The 22971-nt window shown below is 38.7% G+C and overlaps 1 protein-coding gene across 1 annotated transcript in view; it reads right to left on the reverse strand.

Moving 5' to 3' along the window:
- The window catches only part of SYNE2 (spectrin repeat containing nuclear envelope protein 2), a 181127-nt gene that overhangs the window by 128630 nt on the left and 29526 nt on the right, over positions 1 to 22971 (reverse strand). Inside the window, exons 4-28 of the mRNA XM_032689907.1 lie at positions 22755 to 22850; positions 22417 to 22494; positions 22232 to 22324; positions 21045 to 21226; positions 19198 to 19394; positions 18626 to 18726; positions 17774 to 17875; positions 16901 to 17038; positions 15875 to 16039; positions 13894 to 14006; positions 13072 to 13228; positions 11271 to 11367; positions 10924 to 11111; positions 10590 to 10754; positions 9186 to 9359; positions 7276 to 7434; positions 6832 to 7005; positions 5762 to 5887; positions 5450 to 5605; positions 4554 to 4765; positions 4199 to 4274; positions 3475 to 3593; positions 2758 to 2881; positions 1719 to 1876; positions 1118 to 1265 (exon numbers count right to left, since the gene is read on the reverse strand). Coding sequence (XP_032545798.1) covers positions 1118 to 1265; positions 1719 to 1876; positions 2758 to 2881; positions 3475 to 3593; positions 4199 to 4274; positions 4554 to 4765; positions 5450 to 5605; positions 5762 to 5887; positions 6832 to 7005; positions 7276 to 7434; positions 9186 to 9359; positions 10590 to 10754; positions 10924 to 11111; positions 11271 to 11367; positions 13072 to 13228; positions 13894 to 14006; positions 15875 to 16039; positions 16901 to 17038; positions 17774 to 17875; positions 18626 to 18726; positions 19198 to 19394; positions 21045 to 21226; positions 22232 to 22324; positions 22417 to 22494; positions 22755 to 22850 — 3498 coding nt within the window. The remainder of the gene's footprint in view (positions 1 to 1117; positions 1266 to 1718; positions 1877 to 2757; positions 2882 to 3474; positions 3594 to 4198; positions 4275 to 4553; positions 4766 to 5449; positions 5606 to 5761; positions 5888 to 6831; positions 7006 to 7275; positions 7435 to 9185; positions 9360 to 10589; positions 10755 to 10923; positions 11112 to 11270; positions 11368 to 13071; positions 13229 to 13893; positions 14007 to 15874; positions 16040 to 16900; positions 17039 to 17773; positions 17876 to 18625; positions 18727 to 19197; positions 19395 to 21044; positions 21227 to 22231; positions 22325 to 22416; positions 22495 to 22754; positions 22851 to 22971) is intronic.

The following is a 22971-nucleotide window of genomic DNA, read 5'->3' on the forward strand; positions in this document are numbered from 1 at the left end:
GCAAGTGAAAGAAAACATATATCCAGCATTCAAGTGAACCCATGACTGAAACCCAAATTATACTAGCAGCAAAACAAGTATGATAAACAGGGTAGTTAAGAAAGAAAACCTATTCTGGACTTCAGTGGAGGGAAGAAAAAAGAATAAAAAAAAAAAAATCAAATAAAATGGTATTCCACACACAGGGAATTTGATCAGCACTACTGAAAGCCCAGCAATTTTTGCAGCAATCAGACAAGAAGGAGAGAAAGATGATGAGAGTCCTGGCACTGAAAGCAGCAGGCTCTCACAGCAGGACATCAGTCAGAGCACAGGCAAGCACGGCGATATTTATTACTCAGCCATCTTTTAAGTTCTTCATGTTATACTTTTGCAGGAGACTTACATGTATTTGAAAATCTCTTGGTGCAGTCTGTATGCTCTCTGGTTACAGCCCTCAAAGAGCAGTGTGTCAGTGTTGTGAAACTCCAGCTGTGCAGTGAGCTGGGCAAGAAATCTGAGTCCTTCCAGCCTAAAATGATCAGGCAGAGAGTGCACATATGCTCTCTGCCCTACAGCTTGAGAGACCTAAACCCTACTTCACTGGAGAGCCAAGGGTAGACAAACACAAACTTTCAGTCCCGTGTAGCTGTCAGCGAACAAAACAATATTCACCCTGCCTAATGGACCAGAGCCTAGGCATTAGACACGGATAGCAAATGAACAATTACTGCATCCATGCAGAACTTCCAAATCAATCCCAAGGTGTGCTCAGATACTTCAGCAGATGTGACACAGGCAGTTTAGATTAGCTCACAAATTAACACCATACTATGTATACGGTTCCACAAAATGATACAAGGCAGGTGGGAACACTGTAAATCTGCATCAAAGGAAAGTCCTAACATAAGACAAAATGTTCACAATAATGTTTTTTACAGCAGAACCTACGAGGGTCCCTGGCTGCCTCTACAGGAACAATGACATTTAAAGCAAAGGCACTAAAATGCTGTTACAGATTTTAGAAGGCTTAGGAAGTCTTGTCAGCAGCCCCAACCTGAAAATTCCATTAAACTGTCTACTTCCTAGACATTAAAACCCGTTCTGGCTAGGGTGTGGTCTCTGCATCCTCCCTTACCTTCAGTTCCCTATAAGCAAGATCACTATTCATCAGATTAAACTGCTGGATGTCCTTTTTCTTCAGCTGCTGATCCAATTCACAGAGAAGAATGGACTCATTTTCTATTGGCAAAACAATTTCCAAAGCAGTCCTTAAAGAGTTCATTCTGCAAGAAAGGTAACAAAGCATGAACAGGGAAGGCAAGCAAGAAAAGTCACTCTCCATTTTACAGCACAAAAAGCCACAAAAATAATGTAATTGACTGTCTAACAGATCTAATCCTCCTCCTCCTCCTGAGGTCAAAGGAGTTTTTCTTTCATTAATGAGAAAAGAAGTGTGAATCGCCGTGAATTTAACCAGAAGATGAAAGGAAATAACAGCAATATATGGGAATATTGCACAGTGATGTTAGAAAGATCTGGCTCTGTGCTTCTTGGGGACATTCAAACTATCTGTCATGTGCATATGAACCAAGAAAAATTAAGAACTTAATTTTATGCAATTAAAAAAGGTTAAAAATTTGCAGGTATTTTCTGTAACATGCACTATTCCCCTCAAAATACACACATTAGTTACAATGAATATTCCTTAGCTAATATCATAAAGTGTTATTTTATACCTGGTACTTATAATATCCTGAAGCTCCTTCCACTCTCCTTGTAGCTTGTTTCTTGTCTCAGAGAGAGCAGCCTGCTGCACTTCAACCCCAAGATTTTCTAAGGTAGATGAGATGTTTTCCAACTGTGTCCAACCAGAACTGATTTCACTCTCTATCACCTAAGAGATAAGCAGTGCTAATTGCATTAACATGATCTTGTTTTTCTCAGTGGACTGGACAGTTCATAAAACTACAGTCACAAGAGGCTGTCACAAAAACAGTGAAAATACCATCTGAAAGTAGGAGTTTCTATTGCTTTTTTTTTCCCTTTAAGATTCCATTTTCAGCTGCATGCAAATCTCTAGCAACTTTTCATGATGAAAATTTCCATGCCAGATGTATGCCTTGGCTACATTTTATAAAGGATTCAATAAATATGAGTCAGCTATTCTTACTTCAAGAATGAAAATATCTCCACTTAGCTATTTTCAAAAGAAAAAAAAACACAACTAAATACAGAACTGAACCACATTCTGAGATGCTAGTTAATCTTTGTACTCCTTTAAAGCAAGGCCTTGAAAAATTGCACTAATAAACCCTCCAGCATCAATACTGTGCCCTTTGTCATCCCCTTAAGGATCTCACAAATCTAATCAAGTCCAGGAAAAGTTCCATTCTGCACACACACCACTGCCACTTGGTGGTTCAACTCTGCTGACTCCTCCAGCCCTGACCATCTCTATCACTTACCACTCCTGCCAACAGAAAAAGCTGCCCTCTGTGGTTTTTTTTCCCCCTATTAGACCTATTTTAGCCTGCAGGTAACAAACCAAGAGCCACCAATTTCTTCTTTCAGCAACGCTTGAAAAACTCCACTGCTAAGCAGGAATGCAGTTCTGCTGAAACCCAAACCCTTGATCTCCCTTACACTTCTAATAAACCTGGTGACAAGGATGCTCTTTTTCCCTTGGCAATATATGTAAACACAGAGAGATAAGGGCTCTACATGAGAAAGTAACAATTTAGGCACCAACTACATTTTTAGAAGACAAATACTTACCTGTAGTTCAAGCAGCTTATTCTGAAAGCATGAAGTGCCCTTTATTTCATCAGTAAAGCCAGATGCTACTTTATCTCTGCTGATTTGTAGCAGTTCCTCCAGGTTACTTCTTTGTATGTTATAGCTAAAGAAAGAGGTAATCACTTTCAGAGAGAATATTACTTCTAATTTAATGGAACATGGCAGGCTATGGGACTTGCTGACCAACAGATTACCATGCAAAATAAGCACAGTCTATGGCAAATACATATTTTGACGAAGTCTCAAATGAATGGGCACAAATGAGGATATATTAAAGAGATGAGATATTGCTCACCTGGCTAATTTTAAAGTACGAATGTCTGCCTGCATTCTCTAAATTCAATTTTATGAATGTAAAAATGTCGGTTCTCTAAAAACTTGTTACATTTTTTTTACCTTGCAATATTTGAAGTTATTAGTAAGGGAGGTACAGCTTTTTCTGGCCCAAGAAAAGAGCAGAGGTAAAACTTCTACAGCTATAAGTATTCTTGCTATAAAATCCTCCTGTTTGAAGCATTTAGCAGCTGCAGTGCTTCCTTATCAATTACAGAGAAATATTAAGCAAACTGTAGTAGAAAAAGAACAGAATTTTGCACAGCAAAAGTGCACCCTATGTTTGATATATTCAATTAATCTGTGAATGTCTAGCATAGTATCATCTCCTGATACACATGTATTTTATTTTCTAAAAATTACCTCTCTAATAAAGCTGGTATGGCCAAATCACTGTCTTCCTCAAATTTCTCTGCACAGCTTTCTCCATTGTGATGTTTCACATCTGGTTCCAAAACTATATCTGCAGCAGGTCTTGAGGTCTAAGTAAAAATAAAAAGGTTAACAGTGACCTCCACATCATGCTGTGTAATAACACAGTGAAGCCTAATAGACATCTGTGAACTCCTGAAGGAAGGAATTGCTTGATGTGTCCCAAAGGAGATGAGAGATACCATTCATGAATACAAGATGTGTTTAAACTCAATAATGACCCTAAAGAGCAAATTTCTGAATACTTGCAGCCAGCTTATTCATTCTTTCCACAGAAACAGACAAACACCTCCAAGTCTTCATTATTTTTCCTCCCTCTGTCCTCTGAAACTTGTTCAAATTACAGGGACACTATGGGGGATTTCAATATGAACTCACCTTCTCACATGACTCTCATCTGAAAACCATTTTTAGCAAAATATCATGCAAGGTTGGAGACTCACATCTCCTTGGGATGCCAAGTCCTGTTCCTTGCATGTTAACTTTTAATATTTACTTAATCTACATTCACAAGTATAAGGGGGTTTTGATTTCTGTGACAGGCTTGAGGTCCCATCACAATGAAAACAGTAAGAGAAATAATCACTTTTTCCTTTTGGCAATGATCTCCCTTTGACAGAGCACTGTTCTTTAACAGTAAGTCTGGATTTCTTACCTCCTGTACCGAAAGGTTATCGATTCCTTGAGAAGAACCAGGCTCTTCTCCATTCTCAGAAGCAATAATGGAGCTCCTACAGTTTAAAAGAAATTTCAGCTTAAGAATGAATTATGAAATACAAAGGGAAAAAAGAAACCCTAGCCAAAGATTAAAAACATTGCAGCTGTGATGAAGGGTAATCAAACACTTTACTCGCTAGTTCATGAAACTTCATACTAAGTGTTTAAATGTACAGTTTGTCCAAAGTAATGTCCTTAGTAATGTCCTTGGTAGCACATTTACACTATCACAAAATCTAGCTGCATAAATGATGTCCATGAAGCTACAATACATCGTGCCCTCAGCCACCCACCCTTTCTGAGGTGCCTGTCCTGTCCCAGCACGAGCCAGCAGCGCTGTGGAAGTATCTGCCACCATCTGCTGAACCTTTTCTAGCTTTTGTTCACAGTCTGCAGTGAGTGTCTGTATTCCTGGGACAGTTTCTTCTGACAGTCTTCCCAGTATTTTAAGGTCTTCTAATGACTTCTGAAGTTCCCTCAGGCTGCCTTCATGTGAAAAAGAGGCCTAAACAAAGAAAAATGATATAATAAACTCATGTTAATTCATGAGGATATGGAATTATTCATATACATTTTCTTCTACTTCCACTATTTTCTCGGATGAGCACACTTAAAAGTGTAAGCTGTCAAACCAAGAAAGAAACACTTATTTTGTCTCAATTTTTTCTCAGACAGAGTCAGGACAGAAATCAGGGTTTCTGGCAACATGTTCCCCAGCTGTATTCACAAGACTACACTGAGTCTTGCTTGATTTTGAAATTCATTATGTTACTACAATTTTAACTACTTTGGTCCCAAGGCTTCTTCACCCTGACATCAGATAGGCATGTCTCATTGACTGCAGAAAAAAAAAATAGAATTTTTTAAAAATATTTCTCATCAATTATTATACTTATTAGGGTAAAATCCGGATATATAAAAATCTGAAAAAAAAAAAAAAAAGGGAAAAAGATACCATCCACTTAACGAGGAGTTAATTCTAAAACTATGCAAGAACACTAATATCTGCAGTCAAAAAAGGTAAAGAAATAATTTAAGTGGCCTCTTTGTTCTGTGTTTATACAACATAGGGCACAAGAGCTCTGTTTCACAAGAACAGGCTGCCATAATGTACCTAAAAAGGAGGAAGAAGGACAGCAAAGCATCCACAAAGAGAGGTAAGTGAGCAGAAAAGGAATGTCTCTCGTACCTCATGTTCCTTGATGAGCCCTTTGGTTTTATCCATACTTAGGAGTTTCTTCTCTTTGCCTAATTGCTTATTGATTTTTTTTAAAGTTGCATTAAATTTCTTTTTTTCCCTTTCTACCATGAGCTGGACATAGGACATAATTTCCTGACGAACAGCCTGCAAAATTCAAAACACATTGTTCCTGTGAGATGGTGAGACAGTGTTACACAGCAAATAAAAACCTCAGAACATAATGTGACAAAAAAAGTGTTTTTCTAAGATACCAGGCCTAATGAGAACAGACAGTGGATTCTTCTTCCTGTATTATCTCACCTCCCATCTCCTACGAACATCTTCTTCCACTACCAGCTTTTCATGATTAGATGAAATATTTTTCAGCTGTTCAGCTGCTTTCAAAAATTTCTCAAGAACTTTGTTGTCCAGAGCATTAAAAGCTTCCTGCAAAAAAGGCATCATAATGAAAAATAAACAGAACTGAACATAACTTATTTACCTAATAAAATTACATCAGTAGCATACAAAAGCCGTGCATAAGGAATGTATACATTGCATGTATGGGCTGTGGTGGCCCTTCTGTGGGTGACTGCAAGAGCATTTTCCACCCCTGCACATCTGCAAAAGGTTGCAGACACTTTCAGTGTGTGCTTTATGGAGAAAAGGAGGTGTTGATCTTGCAACTCCTCTTTTAGGGGCAAATTTGACATAAAAGAAGAAAGATTAAAGTCCCTGAACTCAGACTCTTTTCTAGGGAACCTACGTGGCCATGTCTCATGTCAGCAAGAGGGTGAAAGGTCTCCATCAGCACGATGGGACCCTGCAAGATGGCCTGGAGTGAGGCTCTGAGCCCCTCCTGGCACAGGGACACCCAGGTTTTGCTCTGCAAGATGAGGCAACACAGATTTTGGGCACTTTTGTTTTTTATACCCCTTTTAGAGATACACATTTTGAGACTGAACACTTTATTTACCAGCTACCCTCTGGAAAAAAAGAGGAGATTCAGTATTTATTATCATGCTTTAAAGACCTGTCCAAGAATTCAGGCATGTGATTCTTGATGGGAATCTTAATTATTGATCAAGAAAAAAAACTGGTTGTAGTTCAGAACATGATGAGTTCTGATAGAATAATGGAGTAATTTAAGACAAGGCACTGAATAAACTGCCACACAGATTTATGTTTCTTCATTCAAGTTGTCTGCCAAGTTAATATACGCTGACAGTGCTAAATCACTACATTTTCTCAGATAAATTAAGCTGAGAAAAGCATTAATAGCTACCAAAAAAAAAATGTGATCTTTTTCTCACTGTGGTACCTTAAGACTTCTAGAAACCACACAGCACTAAGAAATACTCAAATTCAGCTGGTTCAGAATACAAACCCACCTCATATCTTGAAATACATTCTTCTGGGCTTAATTTTTGACTGACAAGTTGCACAGCCTTTGAAATAGAGACCTCGAGCTCTTTCTGGGATTCTTCAAAATTAAGCAAAGCCTCCTTTTCTGACAGTCTCTTCTCAGATTTGGACAGTATGTTGTTCATGTCACCCATGACAGCCTTGGAAGAAAGAGACTCTTTTCAGAGCATGCCTGAGTGTCAGTGATTACATAAGTTATTGCTTCATCACATCACTCAAGTTTTTCAAGTTGAGATATGATCTTTGAAATGTTCTAGATTTTGCCCTGGCAAAAGTCTGGGAGACTGATTCCAACAGTATAAAACCTTGTCTATTTTACATGACCGATAAGGAGTCTTCCTTATCACATAATGCTAAAATTAGAGATATCTCTGTGTGTACAAGGTGCAGTAACAACAAAAAAGGAGTACCTCAATTTTGTCTCTGGCTTCTTTAATTCGTGCCTCCAGCCCAGTGGTGTGAGAATGCTGTTGAAATACCTGACTCGGAACATTTTGCATCAGGGATTGCAATCTCTCTTCTGCTGCCACAACTTGTTCTTGGCATAAGGTTCCTCTTGCAGCCAAACTCTGGTTGAAAAGAAACCATCAGAAGCCTTTACAGTGTTTATGTCTTTTTGTTCAAATGCACTGAATGACAAAGCCAGCCTTGATCATGGATGGTAAATATTTGGTCAAGGAAAAACCTTATATTCCAATTATGGTCAGTGTATTGCACTGCAAAATCTCTGAGGAGAGAAAGAAATTTGCTGCCATCCACAGGGGATTCTGTTTGCTGAAACAATTTCTTTCTGTCAATGTGATACCTCCCATGTCTTTGCCTCAGAGCCAACATTCTCCCATCCAAACAGCTTTCCAAATGAGTGCACAAACCACACATTTGGATATGCATTGTCTGGTCATGAAGTCATCCAAAAGTAAGCACATACCAAGGCTCCGATTTTCTTGTGCTATTCAGTACTAAAAGGCAGGAAGCAGCTGGGTATTTTGCATGCAGGAGCAGTGTGCCATGTTTGAATATTTATCATGAAATGTCCTTATTAGAGCTGTTCTGATCTATGAATATTCAACACATTTTCCTGTTTGAAGTTGTCAATTAGCATTCTTCTAATGATAATCAGTGCTTTACTCTGGTTCCTGACCCATTGGCACTGCAGGTAACAAGCGACCTGATCTCTCCTGCTCCCAGACATGGAGATACAATACCAGCCACATTTTGGGGGGCTGTATTTCATGGTGTCTTTTGTTGCTCCATGGTTTTTAACAAACTAGTGTCACAGTGCAAAATGAGGCTTATTTTATAAACATATGCCCATGATTACACAAAGATGAGTAGATTCTTTTCACCATCTCACACCCCTAAATCTGTAAAATAAACACAATGCGAGAAGGCACAAACCAACAGTAAACTAACACTGACTCTGGTTCACAGTTATTGTTGGTAGATTTAATGAACTGAAGAGTATTTCTGTTTAATTACAGCAGTTAGACAAAGGAGCTTCAATGAAACATCCTTCTGGTGGTCACCTTCACACCATTAGGTTATACAGGCCTTGTGGCAGAAATAGTAAAAGCAACATAAGACAGTGCTTCAGCTTCTCCAGTGCAAAGCTTGGCATCTTTATTCAGTCTCATCTTCACTGGCAGGTGAAGAAAATAAATCAGACTTGGTACTGAAGTTGCTGAGTTATGTACATGTATTTTCACCTGCCATCTGCTGGGGACAGTAATCCCTGGCAGAGAGAAATGGGAAATAGAGACTAGTGGAATTTCTTGTTAGAAATTAATTTGTGCTCACTGTGGATATTTAGAGCAACTGCCTATAAGCTGATATTCCCAAATTACCCCACATGCTGCTGAAAACACTTAAAGTATCCCAGTTTTTGACAAGTAAGCCTTGAATAAAGGCAAGTTGTCCCAAACCTTCTCCCTGCACTGGAGGGTAGATGATAAAAGCACTGTACGACCAGAGGAAATTCTCAAATTGTCAACTGCTCCAAGTGCTGTGCTGGACAGGAGTAATTAATATCACTCAAGAACAAGCTGCTGATCAGTGGCACCAACAGCACTTCATTGGCACCTGCTTGTCATCTGGACACACTGATGTTGGAAGATTCATTTACAGCTCATCTAGGAGCAGTCCTGAGAAATAATATCAAAGCACTGGCACTGTCTCAACTTTTTACCAGCGTTATAGCACAAAATCCACAAAAATTTCTGTTTCTGAATGAGCCACTGATGATGGCTCATTCTATCCCAGCCACAAATCTGTGCTGAAATATGAGAATCTGATTAATGAGTATTTTAAGCAGTATTTTCACCTGCAAATGTTCCTCTGTCTCAGGTTCCACAGGCCCCTTGTGACTGATCTTGCCAAGCAGACATCCAGTCTCTGCTGCCCACCTATCCACCTCTCCAAGGAGCTCTTCAATTTTCTCCAGGTTACCTGGAAGTTCCTTGCTCTTCTCAGCAGCATTTGTACTCCCTTCTCCAAGCTATAGACAAAGAGCAGGATAAGATGTTCATTCCCATCATCAATTCATGGATCTCTCCATTAGCCTCCTCCAACACAATCACCACTTTGGTTATTTTTCAGCTTCAGCACCCAACAGGGATCAAAGGAGAAATAAATGCCAAACTTATTGGTAAATTAACAATGTGAGGCTCAGTTCCTCAACCTTGAGGGCAGGTGGGACAGTACAACTTGAGCCCATACGTCTCCTCCCCTATAAGCAGCCACAGCCACATTACTAAGGAGAATAAACTCCTGGGCTGCAGCATCTCCCAGATCATGCCAGGGAATTGTCCAAGAGAACAATAGGTGATGTTGGCCAAATAAAGATCAGGAACTGTGCTAACAGTTTTATGGTACTGGCAGTCACAAGCCAGAGCGCAAGCATTTGGCCTTGCCTTTTGATATTCAAAAAAAAAAAAAGTAATATATATGATAGGCATAATGTCCAAAGCAAACCAGAAAATTAACTTCTCAAGTCCTTAAGACCTTTTAAGGTGCAAGAAGGCTCTCTCTCACTCATTCCTCAATGTATTTCCTAAAAGCATCTCTTATTAAGGGTTTTTTTAGCAAACTCTGGATTTCCCTCACCCTTGAGAATATGCTTCCTCTTATTTTATTGCATTCTCACTAAGCTCATCTCCTATAAAAATGTAGTTTAATGTCACAGCGGTATCTAAATAAATGTCAATGAAAGGCTCAACTTAGTAAATTAAGAGCTCTAGTATTCCTAGGTAGAGTGAAAAATGTCATTCTTGTGAAAGCATTCTAGGAAATGTAATATATGTAACATTAGGCAGGTAGTATAGGAATTTACAGCAGCCTAAAAACCTATCAAGTGAGCTGGTGAAAAGTTGTACAACCTCAGAAATATCTATGCAGCAATAATTATTGTCTACTGTCTGAGACAGAGATTGTAAAATTTAGCAAAGGCTCACAGGAGAATCAAATTCTGCAATAGGATTTCCTTTCGTAAATGGTTTTAAAATTTCAATTTAAAAATGAACATTTTCCATCATATTATAAAGAGCACTTAGTAAATTAGTCACAAAGACTTGGGATGCCCCTGTGTATTCTCTGTTCCTCCTGTTTTAAAACTAGGAATATTCAGTTGACTGAAAGACTGATGAATCTCTGACTAGCAAGCTGATAAGTCTAGAAAATTACTTTGAAGGTTGCATGGCAAAAGAGTCATATGAGACTAGTAACTCACAAAGTGTGTCCTCTTGATGAACTTTGCCCATCTCCTGTTCAGTTTCTTCAGCTCTTTGGAAATATTTGATCCAACTTGCTCTTTGCTGACTTCGATGAGATAATTTCCAGCTTCATTTAAGGAACCATGAATTGAATTCCTCTTTGCCAGGACCTCGGCAGGGATCTAGACAGAGGCAGTGAAACAATTTAAAGCAGAATCCTGCCAAAAGTTCATTTCCAAAATGAGGAACAGAAAAGCAACAAAAACAGCCACTGTCCCATGTAATGCTTTCCTTCCAGGAGGCTTCCAAGTACCTCTGTCTGCCATCACAGAGAGAAATCCAACCACGTACCTCTTTCGGATGCTCATTTCTGTTTTCTTCCAGCCATGTCTTTAACAAGTGATTGTTTTCTGTATAATTACTCCAAGAGGACAGGACTTTCTGTAAGGTGGTATTTACATTGGAAATATAGTCTTTGCACGTGGAAATCTTTGACTCTACTGTCTTAAAAAGTTTGCTAATTTCTTGAGGGTCTCCGCCTAGGACACCAAACAGGGATCACCGTTATACATTTGGAAACAGAGAGGTTAATTAAATAGAAACATTGTTTACACAGAACAGTAGATGGAATTAAAACTGGTGACAGCACATCAGTTCAAAACAGAGATCTTCATATCAACTTATGTGCACAAACTTACCTAAATCAGGACCGCATATGTTTTTGTTTTTCAAATCTTCACAGATTTGAGTAGCAGTTTCTAGCTGTGCTTCAAGATTCTTTTCTTCAATGAAATTCTGCCCAAAGTGAAAAGCAATTGATATAACTAACATTGAAGCACATAAAACTGGGTAAGAAATACAGCTTGGGACACTTTTCAAATATGAGCCTACAACCTGCAGGTTAAAAATAAACTGAGCAAAGCCCATCCAGCAACTCAGCTGCACCCTTCAGTCTGCAACAGACCTGTTCTTCTGTTTTGCTTGTGCAGAGAGTAAGGTTAATGGGAATGTTAATTCCTGAATGTCATTGGCTGAGCCACAGCCCTGCATGAGTCAGGACTGCTTGTTTCAAAAAGTTACAGCCGGAGGGCAATACTGAGAAATAACATCAGTCAGATGATCAAGTCAGGCAGAACTTAGTCATGTAAGTCAAAGAAGTGCTGAAAGTGAAAAGTGGGTTTCCCTGCACAGAAATATCAATGTGCCTAGTTCCTGCCACAGATGAAGTAAGATCCAAACTGGGTAAGAAAAGGGTGAGAGAAGAAAAATGGGAACAGAGGAGGAGACTGCTGCTTCACACATCCACCCAGGGAACGAGGGTTGATCCTCAGCCTCTCTCTGTCTGAGCTGCATCTCACCCCCAGAGCTCCCCACTCGTACAAAAGTCCTACCCAGTAGGCTACACAACAGCCTCCCCTGCAGCCTCCCTCCACCACATCACCACTCAGCCAGGACTTCATATCATGGGAGCAGCAAGAGAAACCAGCAACAAGCCTTAAACTCCCCGGGAAAGCTCTATATTCTATCAGCTTGAGCAAGACCATGAACCACAACTGTAGAAATAACAAGATAATAAGTATTTATGAAACCAACTGAATCAACAACCTCTGCTCAGATTAACTCTGTATTCCCATGTCACCACAGGGTAAGGTTGATACTGCTCAGGAAAACTACTGTTTTATACAACTTCTTGCCTTCTTTCACAGTTCTCAGGCTGGTGAAATTCCCACTAATTTAACTAGGGATTTGCCACTGAAAAGCTTCTGAGAAACTCTTTAGAAACTCCACTAAGATGGAATTCACATTCCCATTAACTGGAGACGGGACAAAACTGACGCCTTCAGTTTTCATCTCTGCCTTTATTCCTGATGCAATATTGTTTGTCAATATTTGGAACGGGGTAATCCATCCCCTCCTACAAGACTACGTGTGGCATCATTTTAGTAATTTGACTCCTGAAGCTGAACTAAGCACAAAATTTAACAAAACAGGACAATTCATATTCACCATTAAGCATAAGGAGGTAAAGAAGCAGGGAAAAGGAAGAGGCAACAGCAAAAGGCAGTGTTAGGCAGCAAAGTGAATAATGGTTGGTTTTGAAGATAGCAACTCCTGAAACTACCCGGGAGAGGTTTCTGTGGATTGGAGACAGGGAAGATCTGCTACTGCTGGGTTAAAAATTGTCTAGAAAGAAAGAAATCTTCACAATAAAAATAAAAAAAAAAAGGCAGAGAGAAACATTACAGTTGTGGCTTGCATTACTTCTCCAAACTGAAGAAAGAACTCTCATTCAGAGCAAAATGGGAAGATGTAAGGGGTGAAGTAAGTTTCTGTGGAAGTCTACCTGCCCTTCTTTGCATAAATCCCAAATCTCACCAGTCCACCATGCTTCTAACAACTACCATAGTATCTCGTGATGAGGAAGAGATAAACCTGAACCAAAGAGAGCTGGGAAAGAAGAATTACTGTCAGGGTGTGATACATGTATCTTAAACTTACATTCCAATTTTTCAGCAGTGATTCTACAGACTCTTTTGATCCATATTTCATGTCCCAGATATTCAGCTTTAACGTCACCTCATTGGCAATAGCTGAGCAGAGTCCATAGTGGTATTCAAGAAAAGTGCTGGAGTTTGTTAAATGAATATTGCTGAATCTACAAACAGAAAAACATTCCAAAAGTTTTTCCATAACCATCGGATACACAAGGCATTAATATACAAGGTTTTTACCCTAAAAACTCGGAATTACACATATGTAAATATTATTTTGTTATGAAAGAATAACATTTTAAGATAACAACAACTCATTTTTTTAAGCAGCAACAATTTCAGTCAATATTGTCTGTTCAATGTATGGAAAACCTTAAATGCCCAGAAAAGGGGCATCTGCCATCTCTATGTCAAAGTATCTCAGGTTATAGATACAGATTTACTGGCCACATTTGAAAATCCTCCCAACAGATATTTGGGACTGTACAAGCTGTAGATCTCAGTGATTTTAAAAAGTGGAAATCCCCTCCACCAGGGAAATGTTTACATTCAAAATATTCAGGTTTCCTATCCCTAGTAGGTGTTTCCTATCCCCACTAGCAAAGGGCATCTAAAAAGGTCCTGTTAATGAGCTCCACCCTGTACACATAATAACCACTCATTGGACCAATGAGAGATCCCTGACTGCTCCGCTTGATAGTCTGTGCTTAAGTGCAAAATGCTCTTTTTCTGCAAGGCATGGATAAATTATGTGCTTTTTTCAGAAAGGTAGAACAAGCAGAGCTAGAATACAACATAGTTAAAGTAGAGGAAATATAAGCATCACAACCTTCTTTTCATTTCCTCTAATTTTTCAGGCAAGACCAGTGGTATCTTATTCTCATCTTCGTTCTTAAATGACTGAAGGGTGTTTAAGTGAGAATCAAAACAATCCATCAAACCCTGGGGAGAAAAAGACATAGTAAGGCATTCATTTTAATCTAGAGCATTTCATCTGGGAACCTGCAAGTCACCTGCCATTAGGGTGAGAGCTATTAAGAACTAGCCAGCAAAAGACAATCTTCCAGTGCCTTTACTCATTAAAGTGCAATAAAAGTATTTACCTCATCACCTTCTAAAAGGTATATTTAGTGCAGGACTACCACATTTCTCTTACCACTGTGCATCTAGTTAAATATAAGGAACATGAGCCTACACTACTCCTACTATCAGTTTTTTCCGCACTTATCACTATCACCTTTAGGACATAAAAGTGTCATTGTAACAGTTTCAGGATATTAAGTTGTTCTTAGCTATGCACCAGCAAAGACTGACAGTAAAACCTGTTGAACAAACCTGTCATGTCACTTGCTTAATAGCTCATCTGACTGCTCAATAAATTTCTGTCTAACACCATGATGACAGCACATCAAATTAACCACCTGATGGCCAGTATCACATGACGGGGGAATATTTTACGGGCATGTGTCTCAGCACCAAATTCCCTATGTAGAAATAAAACATAAAATGCATTGCACAGAATATAAGCATATTTGTAAGAGGCATATCAAGAAATACGATAAAAGTTCATTTTTATGTAAGAAAACTTGCTAGGAAGCATGTTAATGGAAATGGCTAAATCCAGGGACAGCCCTCAACCACAAAAATAGTGCACAGATTTTAAACATTTGATTTTGTAACCTTAACGCTATACAAGTCACACAGTTAGGAGCATTGCTGGGTAATTCTCTAGACCTTAAGAGAAAGTAAAATTTCCATTATAAGGCACCACCTTGCCAATATGATCCCTACATGAGACGTACTAAAAGGACTGACTAGAGGAAGGAAGGAGAAAAAATACTCAGCAGAATGTCTTCCCATAAGGAAGAGTGGATTTGACAGAAATGAAGTATTATGGGTTTCTTCTTCTCAAGAAATGTAATGATTTTTATCTACATATTCAATGGTAAAAACAAAACTCCTTAACAAATTACATCTCCATCTTTGTCTCATTCTTAAAAACACTTTAACTACTTAGGCTGCACAACAAAAATCTTGGATCAAATGGTTAAAGGCTGGTAAAGGAGTTAAAAAGCCATCTCTCATCAGGAAGTGACTAGCAACAGCTCAAAAAAGTGGTGTTATCAAGCCACTTGCAAGAACCTCCACTGCCCATTATTTCGATTCTCTTTAAGGACTTGCCAAAAAAAAAAAAAAAGCAAACTTGTTCATAAAAAAACAAAGTATGGCATTATGATGATCAACAGGCATCAACATATCTGCTCTTTCAGAGTTTTCAAACTCAAAAAGATGTTTAAATTATTATCAGTGAAAAATTTCAAGATCGGAATAAATAACTTGCACGGTATCAAGGTATCAAAGTATCTCCTATTGCGTTGAACAGAAATACAGAGTGATTCAGCAAATATTTAACTTTAAACAAACTTGCTGAACTCACTGGAATGTAACCTTGAGCTCAAGTGCTTTTCTGAATAGGTATGCATTGAGCACAGATTTAAAGATAAGGATGCAATTACCCTGTGTTATTACTTAACAAATAAGTTGCAGGAACCACATAAAAAAGAATACCATAATTTACTCATTCACATAGTATTCAAATTTAATCTCACCCCAGTGAAGTCATAAACCTTCCTTATAGACCCATGCAGTTATTTAATTAAACTCATCATTCTTCAAAGGTATGTTCAGAAGAGCTTTTCATCTTCAGAAGATAAACATACACACCCCACTTCCCAAAACGTCAAACACCAATTCCACAAGTGCTTTGTTGGGTCAAACTGAAGCAGAATGTTCCTTTGTGATCAGCATACCTTAAGTATTACAATTTTTTCTCTGAAGAGAGACATTGCTTTAAATGGGTCCTGCAAATCAGGCAAATCTTCTGCCTGCAGATGTTCTACCTCCTGAAGCCAAGCCTCAATGCTACCCAGAGGGGAGGGCAACATCTGGTCCAGCTTCGCTTTCCACTCGTTAATCTTTAAAAGGAAAACAAGTGATTAAATTTCTCACTATTATTTTCTTCTCCATCCCCAAGATACTGATAAAAGCTGCATAAACTGACACTCCAGACATCCCAGAAACCCACTCTTCACACCTGTCACCATTCAGGAAAGGAGCTTCCAGTGAAGTCAGCTGCAAATCAGTTATGTTTATCTGAAGCTCAGGTTTCCTCCCAGCCTGTAACCTCTGTAACACCACAGAAAATTTGGTGTTACTAATCCTTCGCTGGTGACCATCCCAAGGCCCAATGACTGGAAAATTTATAGTAAACTAGTTGCAAAAATAGAGGGGAAACAGAAACGAACAGCTTTCTGTCATGAGGCTGACAAAAAAGCTCTTCCAAAAAGAGCAATAACCAGCATGGCCCAACACATCCGTATTTGTGGCAGAGGGATCTAACACAGCCAACCTCACTGCAAAGCACTGGCCAACCAGGATCTGTTAATATATCAGAATATATTAACACACTTTTCCCAGCTGCATCACTGCCTGAGCCCCGACTATGTCCCAGAATAACCTTTTAAGCATAAATAGGCCAAAAACTTTCATCAGAAGAGTGCTCAAAGATAACTAAATGCAGGGCATTTTCTGCAGACATCTCATAGTCCTGAGGCTCAGGAGGCAGAAGGGTAACACACAGTCACCTTCTGCCTCCTCTTGGGCACTGAACACCACTCAGACTGTCTGGACTTCAGGTTCATGGTCAATAGCTCTTCTATCATTCCAAATAAAGTATCACCTCCCCACTTCTCCCAGAGTGAATTCTTGGGCAGACTCAGGCTTCTTCATCAAACACAGTCACGCTGGTAACGAGGTGAGCAAGAAATGCCTCTGACCTGAGAGATCATTTTATCCCACTCTTCCCTCATCTGCTTCTGGTCTTCACTCAGCTCAGCTTCACTTCTTTTTGATGACAACACAGGCAGAAAGGCGTTCTTTTCTTGGTTAAATGTCTCCATGAATGACATCATTTCCTAGGGATAAAATAGAAGAGTAATTCACAGAAATCTTCAGATGGAAGCTCATGAAGCCAAGTACTGCCTTTGAACACACTGGTATGACTTCCATTAACTTCAAAGGGTGTGACGCATGCAAAGGCAAGATAGCAAGAGGCATACTTGTCTCCAGGCAGTGTTTGGGTCTGAAATTATAGGTGCCATTCCCTAAGTCTGTATTTAATATGATGCCAGTGCAGTCAGAACACGGTTCTCCCCTCCCAGCAAGAGAAAGGGAAAATTCCTCTCCTCACAGTTCCCCACGGGCCATTTTATTACAAACTCTGGCAACAATACAAACCAAAGGAAATTTTACTTCAGCACAACCTATAGCCAACATTTCAACTACTCCTCTACAACATTAGTTGGGCAAAACCTACTGTTGTAATCATCACAGAATGGTGAAGGCACTGCAAAGAGCCTACGTGCTTGAATCTCGTCCAAGCCTTCAACTACATCAACTAAGATACTACTTTACTCTCTCCAAAAGGAACGTGCTCTGCTCAGAAACCAAACAATATATATCTTTTTCACAACAGAAAGGATTTTATCCTACCTTTCCTTCAATCATACCAAATTCATCGTCAGATTTCCAACTTTTGTTTAAAAGTTTATTTAACACTTCAGTTTAGGCAATGAAGATGAAAAATATTAAAAATATTCCCAGAAACAGTTTCGTTTCACAGAAGCAGTTAAACATGAAATGCGACTTACTTTGCACTTCTGGTAATATGTTTCATTCTCTGTGTCAATCAGCAGCTTTGCTAACTTCTCCTCCTGTGCAGCCAACCAGCCCATGGCCTCTCTTACTTTTTCCTGGTAATTAGAGCAGAAAATTTCATTTTTCCATTTTGCAAGCCTTGTTTTCAATTTAGATTGTGCCATACAACAACACTCATCGAGCATATGATAAAGTCTGTTCAAAGCTACTGAAAAACAAATTCCTGGTGACTCTGATGACTTTTGGGTTAGGCACTATTACAGAGCAAGGCCAAAGTTTTAAACCTGGCATTGCATATGTGAACGAACCAAAAGAAGTGCCTGACTGCAGTCCTCCTACAGGGAAATTATTGGTATGGAGATATGTGAATAATCAATTAATACATAAACTCTCATAGGAGAATACAGAGAACAGAAAACGTGGTTTTCCAGTCGATGTCATCTGTGAGTGACAACTTCTGTCCACTTCACATGTCAGCTATTAAATTTAAAGGTGGTTGTTCTGTGTATTTGTAAATCTGTTTGTTACTACCTCAACATTTACACAGACTTCAGAGCACAGAGGAAGACAACCAAGCTTGAAAACGCCCTCTGTAACTTTTAAATGAAAAAAAAGATAACCTCCACAGCAATTCCACTAAAAATGTGTAAGACGGAGTCTTTTTTACCACACAGGAGCATCATAAGATTCAAACCAATTGAGTCCTGTCAGCAGCAGAATCAGAGGCTCTACAATCTAACTGTTACTGGTTGAGATTATAAACTGGGCAAAGAAAGCACTGATAGTCTTGGCATTCATGATGCACATTCATTTAAAAATGTCCAGTGACAAACCACATGACATACCTGCATGTCTTCTTCAGACTCAGGCAAATTCTTGGAGTATTGCAAAAACTGAGCCACATAAGTCATGATTGATTTTTCATCTGGATTCATAATGTCAACATCTACAAGAGCCAATACAGCATTTACATAATTATGCAGCCTTCTAGGTCTGATCACATAATTACACACTATACTGCAGTTATTAAAACACATTACCATAAACATGTTTATTTTGCAACAGCTCACTTAACATACCATTGACAGAAATTAATATGTGATGAACATTTTTTTCCTTGGGAATATTTTAATATAACATGATTAACTAATGAAGAAGTTTCTCCCATGAACAGGAATGTTTCATATCCTTTCTTATGCATATTGTTCCTGCAGTTGTTGCCAATTCAAAAATCATATAATTCCTAAGTACAGCTGACTCTATAAAGAACTTGAGGTTTGAGAATTACAGTAAAGATCAATGTTCCATTTCAGACTTAAACACAGTCTTACTTTTTCCTGTGTTACAATTCAAGGCACACAGGATTATATTAATCTTACTCCTGATAACGAAGATTTAAAAAAAGCTCATCATTTACCTTCAGGCTCAAGGAGCCGTGGGATATTCAGCTCCAGTTCTGCAATTCTGAAAGCCTCTTTCAGGTTTTCTTTACTGCTTCTGGCTTTTGCCTTCTCCAAATCAACTAGACCTGGTCGTAAGGTTTGGATGATGGCTAAAAAAGCCAGTCCACTCCGCCAGCTGGACTTGAAATCAGTCACGTTGATAGAGCCGTGCCTACCCCAAAAATTATTAGAGACAAAATATTAGGCTTTCTGAGTAAACAGGCTAAAAATACAAATTTAGAAATAGAATATAAGTTTAGTAAAATGGAGTACGAACCAAATCCAAGAGAACCCTGCCACTGAACTTCTGCAGAAGCTGAGTCAGACAACAGTACAGCCAATACCATCCAATCTTTCTACAATTACATATTTTTATATTATTCTTGAAAAATGACTATTTTTTTTTGTCTTATGTTGCATTCTGAAAATGAAGCCTTGCTGATCCAATATCCCTTCTGAACACCACCTTTGTGCTCAGTATTTTTGCTTTCTAAGGGATGGAAAAACAACAAGCAAAGCACTGCAGAACACAAAGTATTTGTCTGTAAGGGTCCTGAGAATTGGAATCAACTCTGGCATTTTACACAACCCAGAACTTAAAAGTGATGTACTACTGCAGGAAAATATTTCTTTTTCTCTTAGTTTAGTGTCTTCAAAACATCTTCCATTAAGCAGCGCCTGGACAGGGCTGTGAGATGCCCAGCACTGCAGGCCACAGTGAATTCTGGGACAACTTTCCAAAAACAGCCTGTATATTATGAGTATGTTACAGCATGGAAAAGATGTGGGATTTCGGGTGATCAAACTTAGTTACAAAACAACCGGCCAAGACTTACAAGATTTTTTTCCTTTATCAAAAACTACGGATTCACTGATAACAAAATCATTCAGTGTCATGACAGTTCAGAAAGTATACTAAAACCAGACAGCAGTATTGCTGAAAAACAGGCAAAAGAAAGAGGAAGATTAAATGGACAAAGAGATGGTTTTTACGTGCCAATTAATCTTGTTCTGACAAAACACAGCTAAAAGGCAAACTTCAGTGCCATTCTCCCAGAAGAAAGTGTCTGATGTGCTGATGAAGGCCTTTATCTCCCACTAAAAACATGGAATATTAGTAGGATGTTATTAGAACATAAAGCAACCAAAGAGCTGGAGAGAAAGGACTGACATCACTGTAAAACATATTTGAAAAATCCTGGAGCAAAGCAGCAGCCCTTGAAAAAAAGCGTAAGTGGCAGAAAGTCTGCTCCTTGCAAGAAATATCTGTATCTGCTGTAGACTGTGTGCTGTGAATACTCCCACAACAGAAAGCAACAGTGCTATCTGTACATCAAGCATAAGGAAACATTTATTTAGAATTAGGTGCTGGGACCTCCAGGATGAGGATTATTCTTGGGGATCATACACTGTTTTGACAGAAAGAAACAAGATGCGGGAATCGTAAAAATCCTACATTTTCCATTTAAAAAAAAAATTAATTATTGAAATTTTTTAAAACCAGTGCCAAACATGAGGATTAAAACTAGCAAATCATGTGAACATTCCACTAGACCTATCACACAGAAGCCTCAAAAAAGAACAGCAAAGCAACTCAAATTACATTGTTGTATTTTATTAATAAGATGAGTTTCACTCATCTCAAAACATTTAGGGCCTGATTGATGCTAAAAGTACAGGTAAGCACATCTGAAACTTAAAGGGATTTCTGCTAAGCTGTCACTAAGCAATATTAAAAAACAGGGAGAAATATCACCACATTTAGAAGAAAGCAGTAATACAAAATGTAGCATACTATTTATAAGTCTTGGATGGAACTTACAGTGAACACTGTTCTTTAGCCCACAACAATAGAGCCTTTGTAGCAGACATCTTCCACCGTTCCTTAATTTTAGCACTTTTTTTAGCTGATCTGCTTGCCTTTGGAGAGGAGTCAACAGCACTTGAACAATCAAGTGAAGGCTGATTGTAAGTACAAGCAAGTGTCCTGGCAAGTTCTTCAATCTATCAGAGATGATGGGAGACTTAATCAGGCTTCAGTGAAAAATTACCAAGACATCACTGGCAGAACACCACAGAGAATTAGACAGGACTCAAATCACAGCTGTAACAGTAGTTTCCCTCCCACCCAAAATCAGATCAGGCTTTTCAATCTGTACAATCTGAACTATTTCATGCGGAATTCCCATCTTTAGACAATTTTTTGGCAGGATATATTCATCCAAAGACTTCCATTTTATCCTGTGGGTACCAGCAATGACGTCAAGGGTCCTCCTCACTCAATTTCTACTTCTACCAGTGACAGCAGTCTGTGGTAGCTGTGTTTTCTGCTGTCAACAGTGACATGTATTACACATGCTCAGAGTTAACCTGCTCACTCAGAGTGCAGGCCTCAGAGATCTACATTTGGTTACAGAAGCTTGGTTTAGGTAAGAAGGTACTGCATAGGCTACGTGCAGCACAAGAATCTTCAGCATCAAAGTGCCTCTACCATGAAAAATATGGGCTAAATACTGTTAAAAAACTTTGCTTCTGAGCTTCTTATCGTATAAGAAACATTATTACGACAGCCTTTGTGTTATTTCAGGCACCTGGTACTGAAAAAAATAACAACAAGAATTGTACATTGTAAGCAGGGCTTACAATGAAGAGCAGTGAAGAGCAGGGCTGCCTCTGAGGGAGATGGATGAGCCACTTCACACTATTTGCTCCATTTGGAGCTTAATCGATACAGGTCTTAGACAGGCAAAGTTTAGCCTATTTTTTAATTTGTTACTTCAAGAAAATTCTCAATCTTTCCTTCCTACCATTTGCAGCTACATACTGTTCATCACTGCCATCACTGCCCTGGTGAAGCAGCACTGGTGTATCTCCTCCTTGAGCTGTCACTTCCAGATGTCAGAAGATAATCTTTTGCTTTGTTCTAATTCATCCCATTTGGCAATCCTATAACACATTTTTGTGCTTTTTCCCCCTACTAAAACTCTCTTACATCGCTGAAATACTTACATGAAAATGAAATATAATGGTCCAGATTAGGCCAAGCACAATGGAAGGTTTTCCTTCGATAATGTCAGCAACATGAATATTTATGAGCTTCAGCTAAGAAGGAAAAAAAAGGGATCATTGTTAACAAAGAAAATGTTCCACCAGCTAAACTGGCTTTAGTTGGGAATTTTGAAGTTAATACTCACTGATCTGCTCTTTAAAAATGTCAAAGCATTTTCTATATTACTTCTACACTGGAAGGTATTAAATCCTTTTTCCCGTGGCTGCGAAGCAAAAAGAACATGTTACATCCTCAACTGTAAAAATTAATTTTATTCTACATTTTGATAAGAGAAGTCCTGCAAAGATTCATAAACTGCTTTGGATCAACTTGTTTCAGTGTGTTTCAGAGTCAGTGGTGTAAACTTGCAACTAGCTCTACGACTCCAGAAGGATCATTCATATGGTTACAATTAAGCATATCCAGAAATCTTTGCTGGATTTGGAAAAGGATTGAGGTAATATTTTTATTACTCTGTCTTACCAGATGTTGACCTGAAAGCACTTCCAACAGATCAAGAAGCAAATGTCCTTGCTGTATGTCTGTATACAGGTCTGAGATAACAGAAGGAGGTGTATGCTGCAAAATAAATTTTTATCTTTTGTCATTTTGAATTCATCACACTACAAAACATTACACTCTGATTACTCTGTTAAAAAATGTCTAGCATCCTTTATTTTTTCATTAAGCTGGAATAAAA

This window comes from Chiroxiphia lanceolata, chromosome 6 (genome assembly GCF_009829145.1).
Source record: "Chiroxiphia lanceolata isolate bChiLan1 chromosome 6, bChiLan1.pri, whole genome shotgun sequence".
Taxonomy (NCBI): Eukaryota; Metazoa; Chordata; class Aves; order Passeriformes; family Pipridae; genus Chiroxiphia; species Chiroxiphia lanceolata.